The sequence below is a fragment of the Anthonomus grandis genome, chromosome 2, assembly GCF_022605725.1.
Source record: "Anthonomus grandis grandis chromosome 2, icAntGran1.3, whole genome shotgun sequence".
Taxonomy (NCBI): domain Eukaryota; kingdom Metazoa; phylum Arthropoda; class Insecta; order Coleoptera; family Curculionidae; genus Anthonomus; species Anthonomus grandis.
The window spans coordinates 36,222,173-36,241,849 of NC_065547.1; the positions used below are offsets into that span (position 1 = coordinate 36,222,173).

At 30.9% G+C, this 19,677-nt stretch overlaps 1 protein-coding gene across 3 annotated transcripts in view; it reads right to left on the reverse strand.

The window, feature by feature from the left end:
* Positions 1–19,677, reverse strand: part of LOC126746900 (inaD-like protein) — a 226,928-nt gene that overhangs the window by 16,272 nt on the left and 190,979 nt on the right. For all 3 annotated transcript variants that reach the window (XM_050455323.1, XM_050455332.1, XM_050455314.1), the window contains exons 22-26: positions 16,856–16,925; positions 16,023–16,082; positions 15,863–15,967; positions 10,145–10,216; positions 2,350–2,536 (exon numbers count right to left, since the gene is read on the reverse strand). In XM_050455323.1, coding sequence (XP_050311280.1) covers positions 2,350–2,536; positions 10,145–10,216; positions 15,863–15,967; positions 16,023–16,082; positions 16,856–16,925 — 494 coding nt within the window. The remainder of the gene's footprint in view (positions 1–2,349; positions 2,537–10,144; positions 10,217–15,862; positions 15,968–16,022; positions 16,083–16,855; positions 16,926–19,677) is intronic.

Consider the following 19,677-nt stretch of genomic DNA (forward strand, 5'->3'; position numbering starts at 1 on the left):
TTCTAGAGTATTTAATTATCTAAGGTCTATTCACATAAACCTTGAATTTCAAATAGCCTCATAAGAAAAAATCTAATAGAGTTATATCGGGTGATCTTGGTGGCCACTCAATGCACTCCACGCTTCTCTTGGTCCAATCCGTCTGTTAGGAAAAGTTGCATCAAGAAATTGTCGAACAGCGATGGCAAAGTGAGGAGATGCGTCTTGTTGAAACCGTTTCTCGTTACTACGTATGCCGGCCTCTTGTGGATCAAGAAATGGGATTAGTTTCCCAGAATAGTAGTAAGTTTAAACTGTAGAAATTCCAACCAGGGCTCTTCGTTTAATGTTTCTACTTGAGACACCCTCTAACCACAATTTTCATTTGACAGACTATTGGCTTTAGGCATATTTAGTGCCTTTCATCGTAAATGCACTGTATAGTTTTATACTCATAGAGTAAAGACTTTTTCAAACAATGTTAGATGATATATCCATATCGAATTAAAATAAAACCAAATTTAAATAAATACTGAATTTATCCACCAAGTCGTAAACTAATTTAATCTTATTAAAAAAGTCAGTAAATATTGCAACAATTTTTTTAAGCTCAAAATCCTCAACTTGCAATCGAAAATTGTTTGTTTCCAAAGATTTTTAACGTAAATATATATTTAAATAAAGTAATTACTGGTTCTCGTTATTGGATTTTTTACTTGCAGAATATGTTGGTTCAAGGTAAATGTATAAATACTCCAACCCTGTACGTTTATTTGGTATGATTAGCCATACGGATTTGACGTCTCTTAAGCAACACTAAGATTCATATTGTTTCAGATTTTTTTTGAAAAATATATTTTTAGCTCCAAGAGAGAGAGCTTACTTACAATTAAATTAAAATAATTAATTTGTTTCGACCTCAATTATCTTTAAAGTCTATTAATTGAAACTGATTTATGCGGAGTGTCCTTGTGTAAGATTTTAAATTTGTTTTGAATTCAGCGTTATAGAATGAGAATAATCAATTAATGCAGTTTGTATTTAAACACCAAACGGATTGTTTTAATTAAACATAGATCAACGAATATACTGAAAGTATAACTTATTGGCGATGTAATAACAAACAAACTTACAGAAATAGTCGCTAATATTATTTTTAGTTAATTTGAAAGTAATAATTCCTTAAGTGTCTTGTGTGTATATTTCGACCTGTTAATTTACTTCATTTAATATCGTTGGATATTTTAATCTTTCTTTTTTTTATTACCAGCAATATATTAGCAATATACTTAGGCCAGCAATATATAGCCAAGAGTTGGCAAAATGGTGGGTATCTAATTCAAATAATATTTATGTCATATGATTTTTTAAATGTAGACAGCTTTTTACAGAAATGCGTTAACTAGTGCTAATTTATTAAATTATGTGGAACTTGATATGGTTAAGTGAGAATATCAAAATTTACTAGACTTCGCCTATCAAATGCACACAAATATTCTTTTATGTTAATTAATTTATCAATATTTTGTTTTTTGTAATTTTATAAATAAATAATAAAAGTCGTTTATTATTATTATTATTAATATATATTAAAATTTATCAAATACCATCCACAAATTTACAAAAATTATTGTAAAAAAAAGATTATTAATACATACAAGTTTCGGAAATTTAAATCCAGAAAATTACATCGTGAACTATTTTGGAACTTTTAAACACAAGGAATTTTTTGAATCAACCTAATTTCAATTAAAGAAGGCAAGGAACAAAGAAATTGATATTAAAATAAATTAAATTTTATTATAAAAAAGATTTGGGGATGCAGCTTCAAATAAACTGTAGAAGAATACGAGTCAGTAAGAATATCGAGTAATATTAAGATATAAATTTAGAAATCAAAAAAATAAGAAACTAATAATAGGTGTGCATATTTTTTTCCAAATATTATTTACAACTGTTTAATTTATAATAAACAATTAAAATAAGTGCAGCTCTATTTGGAATTGACAAATATTTATTCTAAAAGAATTACAATAGTTAAAAAATTTTAGTTGGTTTAATTTGGAAACCGTACTTTAATTTTTGTTTAAATAAAGGTCTTCTTTTGTTACAAACCAAAATTTAAAAAAATATATTCAACTTAAATATTTTCAGTTCTGCTCTGGGAACAAACTTAAGTTAAAAATGTATCAGGACAGTGCGATAACACCTGCTCGTTCTAAATTATGCATGAACGAATCGAAACTTCACTTGCACACAAACCGCAAACAAGTTCCTGGAGAGGCCAAACACGGAAAGTCCCCCATTAGTTTTTCTTGGAATTATGTATATATCAAATAGTTAGCCTTTATCATTAATAAAAATACTTACCAGGTACAGGTGTAGTAGGCCTAGAAGGAGTGGTAGGGGTTTTTAAGCCAGGCTTCCCAGCCCCCTTAGCATCCCCCACGCTATTGTCCGACGGGGTGGCAGAAAGGGTCCCGGATTGATCCTTTTTTCCCGGTTTTGAGACGATAAGTGTCACCAATCCTTCGGTTCTTTTAAGTAAGTTTGCGGCCTAAGGATATTAATTAATACTGTTATTCGTCACATTATAATCCCAAGTCACGTTTATTAACGCACCAATTTCATGTTATTAAGTTCATTCATTAACAAAAAAGATCACAGAAAATTTCATAAAAAGCATCTACTCTTGAAATAATGCGACCCTATTTGCAAACAAAACGCGTTTAATATCGGGCTTATCTACAACGCTTATCTTGACATCAGTTTTGTTTTGATAGTATACAGTTCATTTATTTCCTATCATATAATAGGAATTTTATCAAACATAAACCGTATACTTTTTTTAAATGCACGATAATAGACAAAAAATTAGCACTACTTTGTATTAATGAGTTAGAACTGGATTAGTGGAGTTAAGTTTATTTAGTTTTGCTTATCTAAAACAATTTTGTAAGTTTATGTAATATTACCTGCTGAATATAACTTTTAGTCAAGATGGCATTCATTCATTTATATTTAGAATTACTTTGATATTTAATACAAAGCTATATACCGGTATTGTCACCTCAGGCCTTAAGTGCGAAAATTAGTGTATTAACTTGCAATAACAATATATGATTTTCTGTTACATGTTAATGTATTAATAGTGTATACAGGGTATTTAAAAGATGGCTGGCTACATAAACTTGAGTTCTATAATGGTCAAAATTCACAGTCTCACAGTTTTAAAAAATGTATAGTTAAAATTATAATTAATAAATTTTATATTTACAATATACTGAAGCAATTATTAGTTGTTCAAAGTTGAAATCCTAGACAATTAAACATAAAACTATTTCTTATAATAAATCGCATGAGTAATACCATTGCAAAGAAAAAGAGTTAAACAAAAAATACAGTGTACATTATTAAATATCAAAAAATACAAAATGTAAATCAGGTGCACTGCACTTTGCATTCATTAGTTAAATCCGCGCAACAATTGCCGTCTTAACATCTTTTTAAACATATAAGGTTTTATCATTTCTAATGGATAAGGTGTTTTATGTGGTTGTAGAGATATACAAGTAAGACCCTAAATTTTGGGTTTAAGCTGTGAACATCTGTTCTATATTTTATTTTATGTGTAAAATATGGTCGATTGTCATTAAAATTAATAATGTATTTACTTTTAATACTAAGTTTTATCTTCAGTTCTATAGTGTCGGTAGTTTTTATTTATTTTTTTAAGAACCTAAACATCAAAAATATCTTTTATTAAATTAATAAAATATTATACCTTTTTATTAATATCTGAAATGTATACTATATCAATGATTGGACTATTTAGAAATCCCAATAATAATTCTTGATTAATGCGTTTTAGATTTTGCATAAAAACATATTTTCCATTAGTCAAAACAGTATGATTTTTTCTTTAGATACTACAATTAATTGCGTTATTTGAATGGTTCTAGACAAGAAACAAAATTTGAAAATTTTTATTTTCTAAATCCATTTACTTTAAATTAAAATCCCGACTACAAATAAAAATCTATAAGAAGTTAAGAATAAAAATGGTTCTTTTGATGGTATCAACAGAAGCAATATAATATAACTAATGTATAAAAGATTTTTAACTTTAATTTCAATTCACAGTTCCTCTATATAAGATTGTAAACAATTTATAATTTTAAAATTACATATGTACTATTCACGGATTTCCTTTTTTTTCTTGTCCTAACAAGCTCTAAAGCTTCAGGGCGCATTTATGTTTATTTATGTATTTGGCTATATATGTGTTTGACATTATTGTAAATAAACATTGTTATTATTATTATATATTTTTAACAACTCTTATAAATGTATAATCCGTTATGTAGTTATGTAAATTTTAAGAATATCACAACGCGGAAATTTCAAGAATATCATAATTTTCTTGCCATAATAGTGATTTTTTATTTGCAAAAGAAGGTATTAGAAAACGGATTTTTAAAAAGCATATACGAGAGTGGATCTAGAGAGAGCGGTAGTTGTTTGAAAAATATTACTGTATTAGAAAGTACACTATCTATAAAGCATATGTTTCAAGTTTGATCAAGCATTGTTTTCGTAATGGTCGAACAAATGAGGTCAGAACTCCAGAAACAGTGAAGAAAATCCACAAAGCAGTACTGGATGATCGTCGACTGAAAGTGCTGGTCTAGTAGACATAGTTGCATGCCAAAAAGTGCGGTAAATTGCATATTATCTGAAAATTGGAAGATGAGAAACCTGGTGCAGTGCCGCGTTTGTTAACACTTGAGCAAAACCAGTGTCGTGAAGATGTATCAATTGAAGTTTCGTCGTAAAAAAGCAGACTTTTTTGCGTTGTTTTATAACCATGAATGAAACGTAGGTCCATCCGGTCAAAAGAGAACCGGCTCCAAAGGGGGCAAAAATTTAAGTTTCATCTGCCGGCAAAGTCATAGCGTCGGTTTTTTGTGACGTGCGAGAAAAATCATTTTAAGAGGTCCCCACACAGTTTTTTTCATAAGATTAAATTAAAGTTTCTAGATCTGTTCGTGTCAATCCATATAAAGAAAATGAATAAAAGAGTAACTTTTTTTGTGAAACATAGAAGAAAAATTCTTTTATAACGTTTTTATTAAGAATTAAACGATCACAGCAGCTTTTTCAATACGACTAGCTACATTTACAGCCTTTATTGTCAGTCTTTTTTGTATAAATTTTTCCATACAAAACACCTAGAATAACAAAACGAAATCTCCTTGGCTTGGATCACTGATAATATTGAATCGCTTATATTTCTTAGAAATAGAACCCTTTCAACTTATAAAAGAGAAAATCATACCTAACAGGGAAAAATACAGGCAACTTCTAAACCATATGTAACTCTATAAATAACTGGAGGGTAATGCGTCGGCTTATATCTTGTATCTTGTTTGTTCAAGCCTCACAATGCAATTTATGAGTATAAGAGGTAGAAGTTAAATTTCTTTTTAAGGTTTATTTCAAAAAGTATTGTATATAAAAAATAAAGTTAGGTCTTTTAAACTGTCACGAATAATAATAAACGTGAATGTCATAATGTTTACAACAATTGCTGGCAACGAGCAGCTAAATTAATTTTTATCAAGTTCTGGTAAAAAAATTTGTAGGAATTTCTCACAAACGGAAGTTTTACTATAAAAATGAAGGGAAATTAATACAAAATTATAATGTCTTGCTCAAGTTAATAACGTAGTTTTTTGTTGTGAAATTTAAACAGAAAAAAAGTAAATGAACTGAATCTAAAAACTGTGTTTTTATACCATAATATCCTGTTCCCAAATGTAGTTTAATATTTTAAACAATCTTTGAATAATGCATCAAAAACTGAAAATGAAATGAACCTAACACCTATATATTTTTTAAATCAAGCATTTTAGTTACGGCCTGAGTTTGTATGAATTTTTCAACTTAAAATCACCCCACGTATGCCTTCTAATAAATTATTATTTATACAATATGTAACACACTTGTTGGTAAATTTATGAAAAAGTATGGGCGTGAGTGGTAAAATGCAACAGATGAAATAGTTAAATATGACTCACAGCAGATATAATTTTTAATACAATTATTTATGAGATTTCGACCTCTATGAGAAAATTAGATTCAGGTGTCAGTATCATATTTTGTAACACTTCCTTGAGTTAAGATACAATATTATAAAACACAACTTCATTTAAAATCACAGAATTGTTAGTTTAAACAAATAAATTTCAAATCTTATAATATAAGTATATTCGTAACTTATATTGCGCTAGACATAGATATTTATTCTTTCTGGTAACTAGCTTTCATAATATTCATATAATGAAGTCTGGGTAAAATATCTTTCTGTATAAAGTTAGATCAGTTATGTCTGGTAAAGCTTGGAATCGTGCAACTTCGACATAAGTAATTTACTTTTAAGGCAAATTCTAATAAAAACATTTTTCTTATTACAATTCTTTATGCTTAAATGCCCTTTACGCATTTCAAATATATGAAATGTATTCGGAGAAGTACCAGAACTTAAAAATTCAACTTTTTTTGCTTATGGCCGTTTTATTGGGATAAACCAAATTTAAAATGTATTTTAATTTATTTCAATGATGAAATATTTTCTTTGGAAAATAAACAAATATTTATATGTAAAAATGACTTATATAATCCATCTTCTTATGAAAAGTCCACGAAATAATTGTTCAATGTTCAACTGTGATCAACAGTTGAGCTGAGTAATTAAGGTCGACGATGTCGCGAAATTTTAAAGTAGCACGAAAAAAAATACGATTTGAGTCTATTCAAGTTGTAGAGTTTAGCTTAAATTGCCAGAAATTAATAAAAAATACTATTTGTAGTTTTATTAAAATTGTACACAAAGTTTGTATTTCTTTCTAAATGGAATATTATCTTGTATATTTTTATATATTAAATGAAAAACGTTTTTCTTCTGATTTCAAAAATATACATTGCGGCTCTTAAGTGTCCCATCCCCCTCTTATCTTTTGAGTGCGTTTATAGAAAAATTTGAAATTTGGCACACATGATTAGCAACCTAAATATTACTTTTTGGTCCCTAGCTCATTTATCACAACTTCAAAATGGCGGCGGGACGCCTTTCAAAATATTATTTTTCGCATTTTCATTTCCATTTAAAATAATTTAACTTTAGGTAACACAGAAATATAACTATTTCACTACAAAAGATGTTGATAATGTGCACGATTAACTTTAAAACAGTTAAGTAATCTATTGAAGAATCTTCACGAACATTTTGGGAAGTGGCAACATCAATATTTATTTATTTATTTTCAATATACGGCAGAGCCAGTTTACAAAAACAAAATAGATAATACAAAATACTAGACAATATAAATACAATACTAGAATTACAAAAAAAAAATATACAAAGATAAAACCTCTGAAAAAACAATCATCAACAGGACTAAAAACTTAACACGATCCAAGGAACGTAGGTTAAAGTGTAAGATTATTTATTTTTGATTTGAATGACCGTAAGCCGCCGGAAAATGAATCCAAACTATTTTCATTAAAGAAACGCAAGGTCCTAATCAGTGGAGAAAAAAAGCCCATAGTTGGCCGAATGAAAGGGTAAACGAGACATAGAAGAGTTGATCCTTCTTTGACAGGTGTTAAAAGGAATTGCTTCCAAGATGGTAGGACAATGATATAAACCATTTAAGATCTTATAAAACGTTAAAGCATCAGAATAATGCCGCCTGACTTCAAGATTAGGGATATTATATTGGACACTGATAACATTAGAGTCGATATAATAATTACGAAAAATATTAACTTCAGTTCTATAAGCAAACGATCTTAAGAATCTTCTTTGTACAGCCTCAAGGCGTTCAATATGAGAATCATAATAAGGGGACCAAATTACAGACGCATACTCAAGCACGGAACGTACCAAAGAGTAATAAAGTAATTTGAAACAATAAGGTGAAAGATGTACACTATTTCTAGTGATAAAACCAAGACTACGCATACTCCTGTTAATAATATCCAAAATGTGCGGCAAAAAAGTTAGCTCGGTATCAAAAAGAACACCTAAATCTTTAACTGTATCAACTGACTTGAGTTCGTTATTGTTGATTGTGTATTGATAATTAATAATTTTATTGGAACGACCAAACGAAATACATACACACTTCTTTACATTCAGTTCCAGACTATTGCTATTACACCACTCAGCAACACTATTTAAATCCAATTGAAGTAGCTCAGCATCAAGATATGACTCAATGGCTTTATACAGTTTAAAATCATCAGCAAAAGCAAGATGTTTTGAATGAACAATTACATCACTCAAATCTCTTATGAACAAGTTAAAAAAGACCGGTCTAATATGCGAACCTTGAGGCACGCCTGAAGATACTTCAATACCATTAGAAATATAATTACTTATCCTGACCAACTGTGTGCGACCAGTCAAAAAACTGTGACAAAATTCGACCGAAGTCCGACATGCATCAATTATTCTTTTACATAGATCGAAGATAGATTCTGGCTGGGTGACGTAGACTTTTTGTTCCAAGTCGCCCCATAAAAAAGTCCAGAAGTGTAAGATCGGGCGACCTGGCTGGCCACTCGGTAAAAATATTCTCTAACATTTCTGCTAAAGTGAGGCGGTGCCCCATTTTGTTGAAAAACTGTTTGCAACTCAAATTCATGAGGATTGTCTTCAATAATTCCAAGGATCAGTGGTTCTACTGCATTTTCCAACATGTTTAAGTAAAGGTACCCTGTCGAATGCAAAATAAGCTAGGGGCCAAAAAGTAGTATTTAGGTTGCTAATGATGTGTGCCAAATTTTAAACTTTTATATAAACGCATTCAAAAGATAAAATGGGGGCGGGACAATTAAAAGCAGCAAAAAAATTCATTAATGTTGTATGAATTTTATTCATACATTATTTTCAGTACTGTTTCTATTATCTTTGTCGAATTTCAACAGAGCATTAGATATAAACTTCATTTAAACTTTATTTAGGATGTTATTCATTTAAGTAGTTTATATTTCCTTGGATTATTTCCCTTAAATCCTCCAAACTTTTACCTTCTTTATAAACTTCATTTTTAGTTACCCCCTAGAAAGCTGTCTAACGGTATCAGATCAGAGCTATTTGGTAATAAAACGACTATTTTAAACATTTCTCCTATCATAAAATTATGACACAGTGCGCCATCTTGATGCCATAGAATATTGGTATAAGAGAAATTTCTTCTTTAACAAAGCTTCAATTTTATTTTCTAAAAACCTGAGACATCTATTTCGATTCAAGAATCCTTGAAATAAAATGGGTCCAATTATTCAGTTTCTAAGGACACCACACCGCACATTTAATGACATCCTGCACTGGTTTTTTATTTCGACATAAGCGTGAGGACTGGTGCCAACAAGTGAGCATTTTTTCGCATATACATCCCTTCTGTGCTAAATACGGCTTCGTCGCTTCACAATTTCTTATAAAGTATATGGTTATCTCAGTTTTTCATATATAACATATCATTACAATCAAGCCAGGGTTATTACTGCCATCAGTTTATAAGGCTAATATCTATATTTATGTACCACTCTTTGAATCTTTTTTCTAGAACATTCAAAGTATCTACTACCCTCTACAGTTCATAATTTAGGGTTGTCTCAAAAAATTAAAGCATACATTATAAGTCTGATACGACTCTTAAATATAAATTTAATTCTCTGTAAAAAATATAAAATTTGTATTTTTTATTAACTTTGTGATACCTCTGTATTATATTTTAGAACATTTCGTGGCGATTTAAGGTAAACTCTACAATTATATGTTTTTCACCCTTTATAATAACCGAGCTAGGCTCTCTCAAAATATAAGGGATAACCCTGCATATGAATAATACATTTTTGAAGATAGATGAAATCATAAAGTTTTAACTTTTGCTTATAATCTAAAACTAATTATTTATATAAAACCTAAAATTAATTATATAAACATTCCGTTTTTGCATGTTTAAATGCAACTTAATTTAATACTTTGCGCCATGCTTCTGATATTTTCGTAACGGCATAGTATAATATTTATAATATCGGAACTCTTTACCTGTGACCCAGGAGGAAAGAAGGAACCAAGGCATAATTTACTCACCGTATCATAACTCGATCCTATGAGAGAATCTTTATTCACTGCTAATATCATCTCTCCAATTTCCAGTCCAGCCTTAAAAAAAAATTAGTATTAAAGATTTACCAATTTATATTTTGTATAAAAAGCAGTATATTTAGATTATTAAGAAGTTTATGAAAATTCTTGCAAAAGTTGAACGTTGGCAGTGGTTCAAAATTATTTTGAATATACGCATTCTTGCTGCTGTTATTTATTTAAAACTACAATTGTATCCTAATAATAAAGGGACAAGTAAAAGATTCAAGAAAGTGATTTGCCCTTTATATACAGTGAGCATTAAACCATTCGTCCACCGAGAGCGGTGCTAAGATTGCCTGTGTTGTGCTATGCTGATTAAAGGTGTAGAAGGACCGTCCACCAAAAGTTAATCGTGCGGTCTCTCTCTTGTCCTTTTCTTTGGAGACAGTATGGGAACATTATGTCTCAATTGCTCGGTTGGATCGATCCACCCAGAACGTCGAAGGTTGTTTCTCATTGATTTCGATCTTCTTGAAATGTGGCCAAAATATAATAAGTATGATTGGTTTACCCCGACAAGAATTGACACGTGAGTATGATGTTCTGTATATCATAGTCATAGCATGCTTCTGTAGGCCCATATTTCAAAAGCATCTGTAATTTTCCGATTGGCAATTTTTAGTCCAGATCTCAAAGACATATGTGGCAATAGGAAAGATCGAGCTGTTTAATAATTTCAGTTTGTTGCGTTGAGACATTGCAGATTCTTTCCATAATCGAGTTAGTTTTATTGTTTAGTTACGTGCCATGACCATTCTGCGTTTAATTTCTCCGTCACAGCCGGCTTTGCTTATGCTAAGGATCCTAAACTAGTAAAGCACCTCAAAACCATCAATCTGTCTAAAATAGCAGGAATACTGTCAATTATCATAATTTTTGTCTTTTTTCTATCTAAGACCGTGTTCTTTGCTGATCCTATTTAAATTTCTCATTATTTCCGTGAGTTCTTTTGCCGAACGAGCTAGTATGAAGGTGTCGCCTGCATATCTAACGTTGGTAATTCTATTTTCTCAGTATATACTCTCCGTATATATTGAAGAGTATCGGTCACACAACACAGACCTGTCTTAAGCCGCACTTTGAACTAAAAAACTTATATAGCGTGTTGTTTCACTTCCCGCAAGAGATCCCAGATTTTAACCGCTTCAGAGCCAAATCTTATGACTTTTGTAGAAAAAAAATGCTACTATAGTTGTCTTGTTTACTATATTTAAAAAATATTTTTATAAAAAAAACTGTATATATGGTTTTTTTCCCAAAAAACATGTCCACTGCAATCGCTAGGGTATAAAAAATATTTATGATGAAAATTAAACTAAAACAAAAAATATAAGTGAAATAATTAAATTTATTTTTGATGAAATACAAAACAACATGCCTGTTACCAAACATAAATGTACATTACATTTAATGCACAAAGTATTTTTTTATGGCATCCTTCCAGTTTACAATGTCTGGCTTCTTTTTTGTCGTCAAATTCTGGAAAGTAACTGAATTTTTAATCAAAGATATTCGTCCACGTTTGGGCGGGTCCTTATGAAGAATTAGATATTCAGTCACTTTCTGTCGAACCGCTAAAAGTTCTAATATATTTTTCTTTAGTACTTTCGAAAACTTCGGTTTGATTTTTATACCCTAATCACGAATTTACTAATGCCAAATTGAGAGCATGTATTTATCATTCGTAGGGTCCAATTTTTAGACCTTACATGGGAACGATACAAGCTCAAAAGAAAGTCTAATTTATTGACCCCTCCCATATTCATATTATATATTTTTAAGCAATCTGGCCGATCTACCTCTATATATATTTTTTTTCGATTTATCCCAATGACGGCACTTATCAGAGAGCCCTTCGCCAATGAAATTAGATGCAACAATCATTGATTTGTTGTCATGCCATTTAGTTACAACAACTCCATCTGAGCTAATGACAGTTTTATATGAACCTCGTCCGTCCTTTCTCATTGCAGCATCTGAAGGTAATGGCGGGTTAGCGAATTGCGAATATCCACCTCTTAATCAGATATTGAAATAATTGATAGTTACTGAAATAATTATCACAGAATAGTCCATGATTTTTAGAATCTATTCTCTAACTTAGATGCATAACAATCGCAGCACTTAAGCCTAGTGTCAAAAACTCTGGTTAAATGTCGGTTGTAGCACCTTGATATATAAGGAAGTCATATACTAAGCCAATTTGGCCGGATAGAATATAAATTTTAATACCCTATTTCTTCTGTTTATTTTTTATGTACTGTTTAATATTGGTTTGTCCCTTGAATGGTACTATTCGCTTATCCACACATTCTCACACAGAATCGTCTCCAAGGGAAGTTCCAGGCATCTTTCTCTAATTGAATCATAAGAGGTCTGACCTTCCAGAGCCGATCCGAATTTCCTTCTGGCCTACTTTTTACATCTACTAAATGAAGAGACTGGCACAGTTTCGAGAACCTTTTTTAATTCATATTATCTTTTATAATTGGGGTACCAATTGAACCGTCCCAGTACATTTTTATTCTTGGAAGGTTCAAATTTTTTATAAGAGTATGAATTTGAAAAAATGTTTGAGTCAGTAGGAGAAAAGCGACAAATCTGTTGTTGAGTGGCATAAATGTTTGTTTTACCAGCCATTTGTTCGAAAATTTCGTGATATATATTCTACAAAAAATAAATGTGTCTTTGGTAGATCAATTACCTCATTTTCTATTGGTTTTGCCCAATTTATTTTTCTTGTTTCATAAGTTGCATCTTTTAGCCATTTTCCGTCTTTTTTATCAGTTAGATCGAATTTTTAATCTCTTTTTAAGTTTTATCTCTTTTTCTCCTATAATTTCATATTCCATTTCAATCACCTGTACCTCTTCACTTCTTACATCGGAAATTGATAAGACTAAAACAAATATATAAACGTATTTACAAATAATATAGTTATCAAAATTACCATTATTTTCACATTTTTCGGCATCAAGTATTACATTTTCTTCGTCTAATAATTCTATTACAGCATCGTTCGTCATCAGACAATAATTCTATGTCTGTTCCATTTCCAATCGTCATTTTCCAATATTTGTAAAGGTTGATCATCGGTCAAAATCTTTTTTCGGGAAGCCATTGCGTTCTGAACGAAAATTTTGATTATTTAACAATTTACGACACAAACAATCACTAACAAAACGATGTGGTCTTGGAGGCATCAAAGACATTGGGCAACTTATATGCATCGATAAAACTTATAATTAAACCTTTACTTACCTTTCATCAACAACCCAATGAATATTTTTCACTTTTATACGATTTATAACCTAAAATCGATAACGTGAATCGATATGTAAACACGAACTGTTGTACTGGTAAATTGAACCGTCAACGTCGTTTTAATTATTTAGCGGGACACACCACCCAGTAGACAGATTAGTAGACAAATTAGTTTAACAACAAAAATAAATTGTGAGGTGTAATTAGGCTATAGGAAAAATCATGTCTACTGGAGTGGACGCTGCGTCTGAAAGGGTTAAGCAAAATATCTATATGTTTTGGTACTCTTAAAAGCACAAAAAAGTTTTTACGTTAAATTAATACCATCCGGTTGTTGGGAATCTGTGGAAGTAAAAAATGCTTTAAACGGTTGTTTATAGGAAGCAGCATTTCTTGCATATGACAGAAGCACTATTATTCTGTCGTTTCTGCAGTGTGTAGGAGAGCCTTTCTTGCGTAGCGGCACACCATTCGTTTGTCCATACCTTAGTTTGCCAGATTTTAACACATATTTTTTAGATTGCCTCAATATCAATATGGATATAGGCTTTATTGTTTCGGCAGAAGTGCTGCGCTTCTTCTACTCGGCTTTTAAGATTCGGATCTTTTTTTACCTCATCGATTTTTGGTTAACCATGGTGTTCCGCTTTAGTAAAAAAAAATTATTTGAGGTATTGCCTCCATTCTTTTGTTATGTGGTTGGCATCCGTAATTGTCTCCCTCTAACCCTTTCATTCAATGAACTCCATTAATTTTTTTTTATTTGTGTCTGTGGCTTACATTCATTCGAGTCCTACAATATCGTACGGTAGCCAGCTTAATATTCTGATTATAGTGTTTAATAATTTAGAAATTGAGAAGGATCTTTCGGATTCAAGTTTGAAGGAAGATGGTTCTGAAGACGGGCATATAAGTTTTAAATTTTATGCTGATGGCGAAAAAAAAAGATTTTGGATATCGAATCAATAAGCAGGTTACATTCTGGACTCATTGTTACCAAAAAAAGTAAGTAAAATATTGAGTACCTAATTACACTAAAGAAATACTAAAAGTAAAATCCCCTGTTACTATCGGTTCTACAAGAGTTCTTCAAAAAATGAAAGCATCTACAATGCAGGATCGTTGGATTGGAAAAATTTGTAAAGAAAAATCCATATTTATCTTCAACGAAGATCTTGAAAGAACTAGAACGATCAAAAAAGGATGCAAAGTGGTAGCAAGGAATTTGTAAAGGATGATCTGATTCTATTTTCGAGAAATTTTAAATATACAAAAATATTTATTCGCTCTTTAAAGGTAGTTCTAGAACTAATAATGACTGGTCTTGTAATCACGCTCCGTGATAATATATATATATATATATATATATATATATATATATATATATATATATATATATATATATATTATACAGTCCAGTGATCGTCTCTCCCGATTCTAAATCGGCAATGCTGATAATACCATCCAAAAAAACAGTACTGATATTCTTTCCAGCTGATTTTACTTTCGGCCTCTCATAATCCCCAATCTGGACTGTATTTTCACCTCAGGAATATAGGTGTGTATCCATGAGTGTTTGGTACTAATCTGCGAATAAACTGATTTAGGTTACGATACATGTTCTCCAAGAGTCTTAGAGGGGACCACTCAGTTGCGTTTATTCTTAGCTGAGAGCAAGCGTGACAGCCATCTCTAAGATATTTCCAATTTATTATGCAAAATGCAATCAAGGCTCTAAACCCACTTCTTCTTTTTTTGTAAGCTGATACAAGTTGTTTACTTCAACTGATGAAAAATGAAACCACTTGGTGTATATGAGTACAACTTGCCAGACCAGAGACCTGGTGGTAGCCATAATCATTTTATAGTAGTAAATTAGATATTACTCCTCAGGTTATTAGTAATTAATTTAGTTTTCACATCACAACAAAACTAAAACATAAATATGTGATACTAATAAGGTACTTTAGATTAGTTTAATAATTATTAATTTTCCTCTATGTTCCGGTAAAGGTGAGTTACATTGTACACCTCTGTAATTCCCTAACCCTAAAATATAGCCCAATGAATCTAAAAAATATATTTGCTCACTAAAAAATATATTTGCGCCCAGTAGTGATCTATTGTTAAATCCTTCTTTATTTTTCCTAAAATGGCTTTTTTATCTTGAGATATTAAAGTATTAGTTACCCTCAATCAAGTTATGACTATTAAAAGATCGATTTTAGAGGTCATCGATCAGTCACGGTTGATGGAAGTCTCCATTTCCGACTGCCCCGAATAAAATCTCAAAAATAGCCGAACCTATTTTTCCATAAAAATAATTATTGGGAAGATAATAATAGAAACGATATGAATGTACCGAAACAGACTAATTACATTTTAATTAAAATTTACCTTTTCGGCAGAGCTTCCTTCCTGTATGTCAGATATGAATATGCCCTGACCGACTTCGGCATGTTTCCCCTCTATTATCATAATACCCAAACTATGCCCAGATGGCTGCAAAAAAAAGGAATATTTCACTCTCGGCTTACATATATATTATAGATGTTACCTTTTTAATAGCCACGGTTCGAACATTAGGATAATTGGCGCTAAAGTGCTCCTCCGATGTCTGAAACAGATTATAACAAATGTAACAAACCAATTAAATCAACACTACCGCAAGGTTTGTTGAAATATAAAACCATTACACCATTTATCCCAGAAACTCTAAATTAACCCAAAAATACCAAGAAGCTGCCACCAAATATTTGCCCATGTAAATTTAAACGTTCCCAACCCACACTTGCCTTTAATACAGCGATTTTTCTCCCTCTTGGTTGTGGTAGCCAAATTATCTTCAAAATTCGTTTAAACATGTATTGCACAATACTCGAGCCATTAGGTATTCATTATAAATAAAAACCTTAAAAAAATAAAACAAATTATAATAGTATTTTAGTAATCTCTTTACTAGATTAAGGGAGCGTCACAAAATTTCGATTAACTTTATTTCGGCTTCTCTTTAAATTTATAGCGGCTTTAGACGGAGAAAAATGCAAATTTCTCTAGTTTTATAAGCCATTACTTTTTATGAAGCTAAACTTTAGAGACGTTAAAAAGAATTATCTATTTCAATAATTACCTATTCACCTTATATTTTCTATCATTAGTTAGAACCAATAAAATATCAATCACAAAGCCAAAAACCGCGTTTCGATACATGACATTGAGATATCACTTTTATGAATGAAATAAGAAAACAACTCATGCTTTACGTCGGTGAATTATAGTCAATTATTCAATTTAAGTAAGTAAATTAGGAAATTGACTCGGCAAGTTTAAAGAAAGATTTCTTTACATGAGAGTAAAGGATTAAGTGAATGTGAAAAATACATGGCTTACCTCCTCCGCCAGTGAAACTGGGAACTGAGTAATTGGTTTGACCGCAATATCATCGATGGCAGCTTTTCGCCTAAAAAAAAAATTAAGAAAAAAATTAATTTGGCTATTTACTATCAATTCCAGATTATTATACTTAGATTCAAATTATTGTCCATTTCATTGGATAAAGCGCAAAATTAAGAATTAACCGTCACAGTTTGAAATTATTATTCTTAACAATAGTAATTAAAAACTAATTTCTATTTTCGAAGTACTGCACAGCAACTATGTCTATACTGTATTACAGATGCGCTATAAAATTTTTTTTTTCTTATTGTCTGGTGTAATGTTGCAAATTATAGTCTTATTGGCCTCATTTTCAGATGGCGTTTCGGACTCTATCATGAAAAACTGTTTTGACAATAAGAATTACAGAAACATAATATCCTCGGTTTACTGCCAAAACAAGATAAGAACTTTTTGTGTTTAGTGCGTTTTCGTAACCAAAGTTTGTATATAAATTTACTGCATAAACCAGGTAAGCGTTGGACAATGAAAAGGTGGTAAATGATGTAGGCTTGTTCTGGCAATTATTCAGTTTGCTCAAAACTGCACAGCTAAAACATGGTAAATGCACATTTAACGCAAAATGTTACTTCTATCTGGTTTTGACAGTAAGCCGACGATATGTGTAGTCAATCAACAATACCGCAAGTTTTGGATACGATTTTCTTAAGTGTCAACTCTGATGATCAGGGGACAACATAGATTTAATTTGAGATGATCCAAAATTATGATTTTCCCAAAGGAAAATGCCAGATTTTACAAAAAAGAGCAAATTGAAGTTTGATAAATGTGATGATGCATTCTTGGCATCTTAGTTTCCTCGGTAAACTCTTTAGAGGGGTTCAATTTTATTATGATCTACTGTCTGAAGTCAGAGAGCTCAACTTTGCGAATTTAGAGAAAAAAGAGAACTCATACAGTTTTATCATACAGTTTTTTTATGCTATTATATTTATTTGAATTCCATTTACCGGATCACTGACACTTTTCAGGGTGTATTTCAGGTATGTACTAGGTATATACTAATTTAGATTACTCTAAAGCAACACACTTTCATGTGCGAGCAAAACTCACTGAAAAACAGTTATACGCCTTTCATCCCTTGGTATGTAATATGCCATAGAAAAACATTCCAGTTTTTAAAATAAAATAAGTAACTGATGCTAATTACTATGCAGCAAGTTTGGTTAGATTCTACTGGATAATGGATACATTTCAGATTAAAGGTAAGTATTATATTGAAAACCCTTTTTAAAATTTTCCATTTTATAAACTATATTCTAGTTTATTTATTTTGTGTGGTGTTTTAAAGACCCAGTCCAATTTTTTTAATTTTTAAGGGTTTAGTTAGATAAATAGTTAAAAAGTAATTCATTATTGTTAAGTACATTGTTACTCATGCACCAATAGGTTCATGTTCCTCAAGAGCAAATGAACCAAATACAATCATATGAAACCACTATGTTCTGTTTATCACAATTAATCCAGATGTGTATCCTTCTAAAAGTACGTTTTACAGATCGCTATTATTACGGTGGTTACAATAAATTTGATGACTTTTGTTAGATGACCCCATGTTATACTCCAAGTTTAAAGCATGTGTTGAGTGTTTATTGTGAAGTTACTGGATATTTTTGAGGTTTTTGACTAAAATTTTGCTAAGTTGATGACCATATATATCGGTAAAATTAGTTAATTTATATCGGTAGATAATTGAAATAAGAATATGTTTCATGAGTTTTACGTGGGTGTAAATAAAGTTGTTTTTTCTTAAAAGGACATTAGGCTAACGTGCAACATTTTTCTAGGCGAAATACGCTTGCTGATCTTCTTTCGTTATTAGAAGATGACGAACGACAACGTTAGCGTAAAACCAGTGGATAGCGTAATTATGCCAACTAGTGCATATATAACGTGGTATGAACCATATTAAGGTGCCAAATCCCAAATCATGGATTGTTACAAAAACTTAGGGCTGGGTCCTTCTATTGTATTAGAGTACACCGATGTTTTACTTTCAAAACTTGAGCTACCTTACAATATTTATTTTGATAATTTTTTTACAACTCTACCTCTAACCGAAGCATTAACTGAGAAGGGAGTACGGGCACTATAAGAAAAATCGGCTTGCAAATTGCCAGTTGGTGTCTTATCAAGACCTCAAGTAAAATCGTGGCGACTGTCTGACAACAATATGGTATAACTCGATGTCCATGATTCAGAGTAACAGACAAAATAGAGGGATAGACAAAATAGACAGATTAGATAATCTAAGTGAAGAGCAAAAAAAGCAGACAAGATGTAGAGTGTGCCACAAAAAAGTATCCACAAAACGCCGAAAATGTAATGTAATGTTTGATGTTCGGTGTTTCATAATATATCATACACGACCCTAAGTACATTCCTTTGATTTTCTTTGATATGATTTAATACTGCTTTTTGTAAAATTTAGTTTGAAATAAAAATACTGTTCTTGTCACTGCACTTATTATTTATTACTAGGAATTTATCGCATATATTTATATATGCCCACTGTCCTTTTAAAAGGACGCCCATTTACCAACTTATAATTATGGGATTCTTTAATTTTTTTTAGGTTATAATGTTCCATTAGCAAGGGAACTCACCAGAAAAGTAACACGAAACGAAAAGTGTATTTTTTTTAATATTTATCCAACTAAATCCTAGTTTATTTAGTCTTTTATCCCACCCTGTATATATTTTTATTTTAAAATTATTTTGTTCTATATTTTGAGCCAATCTAACACATAAACAGA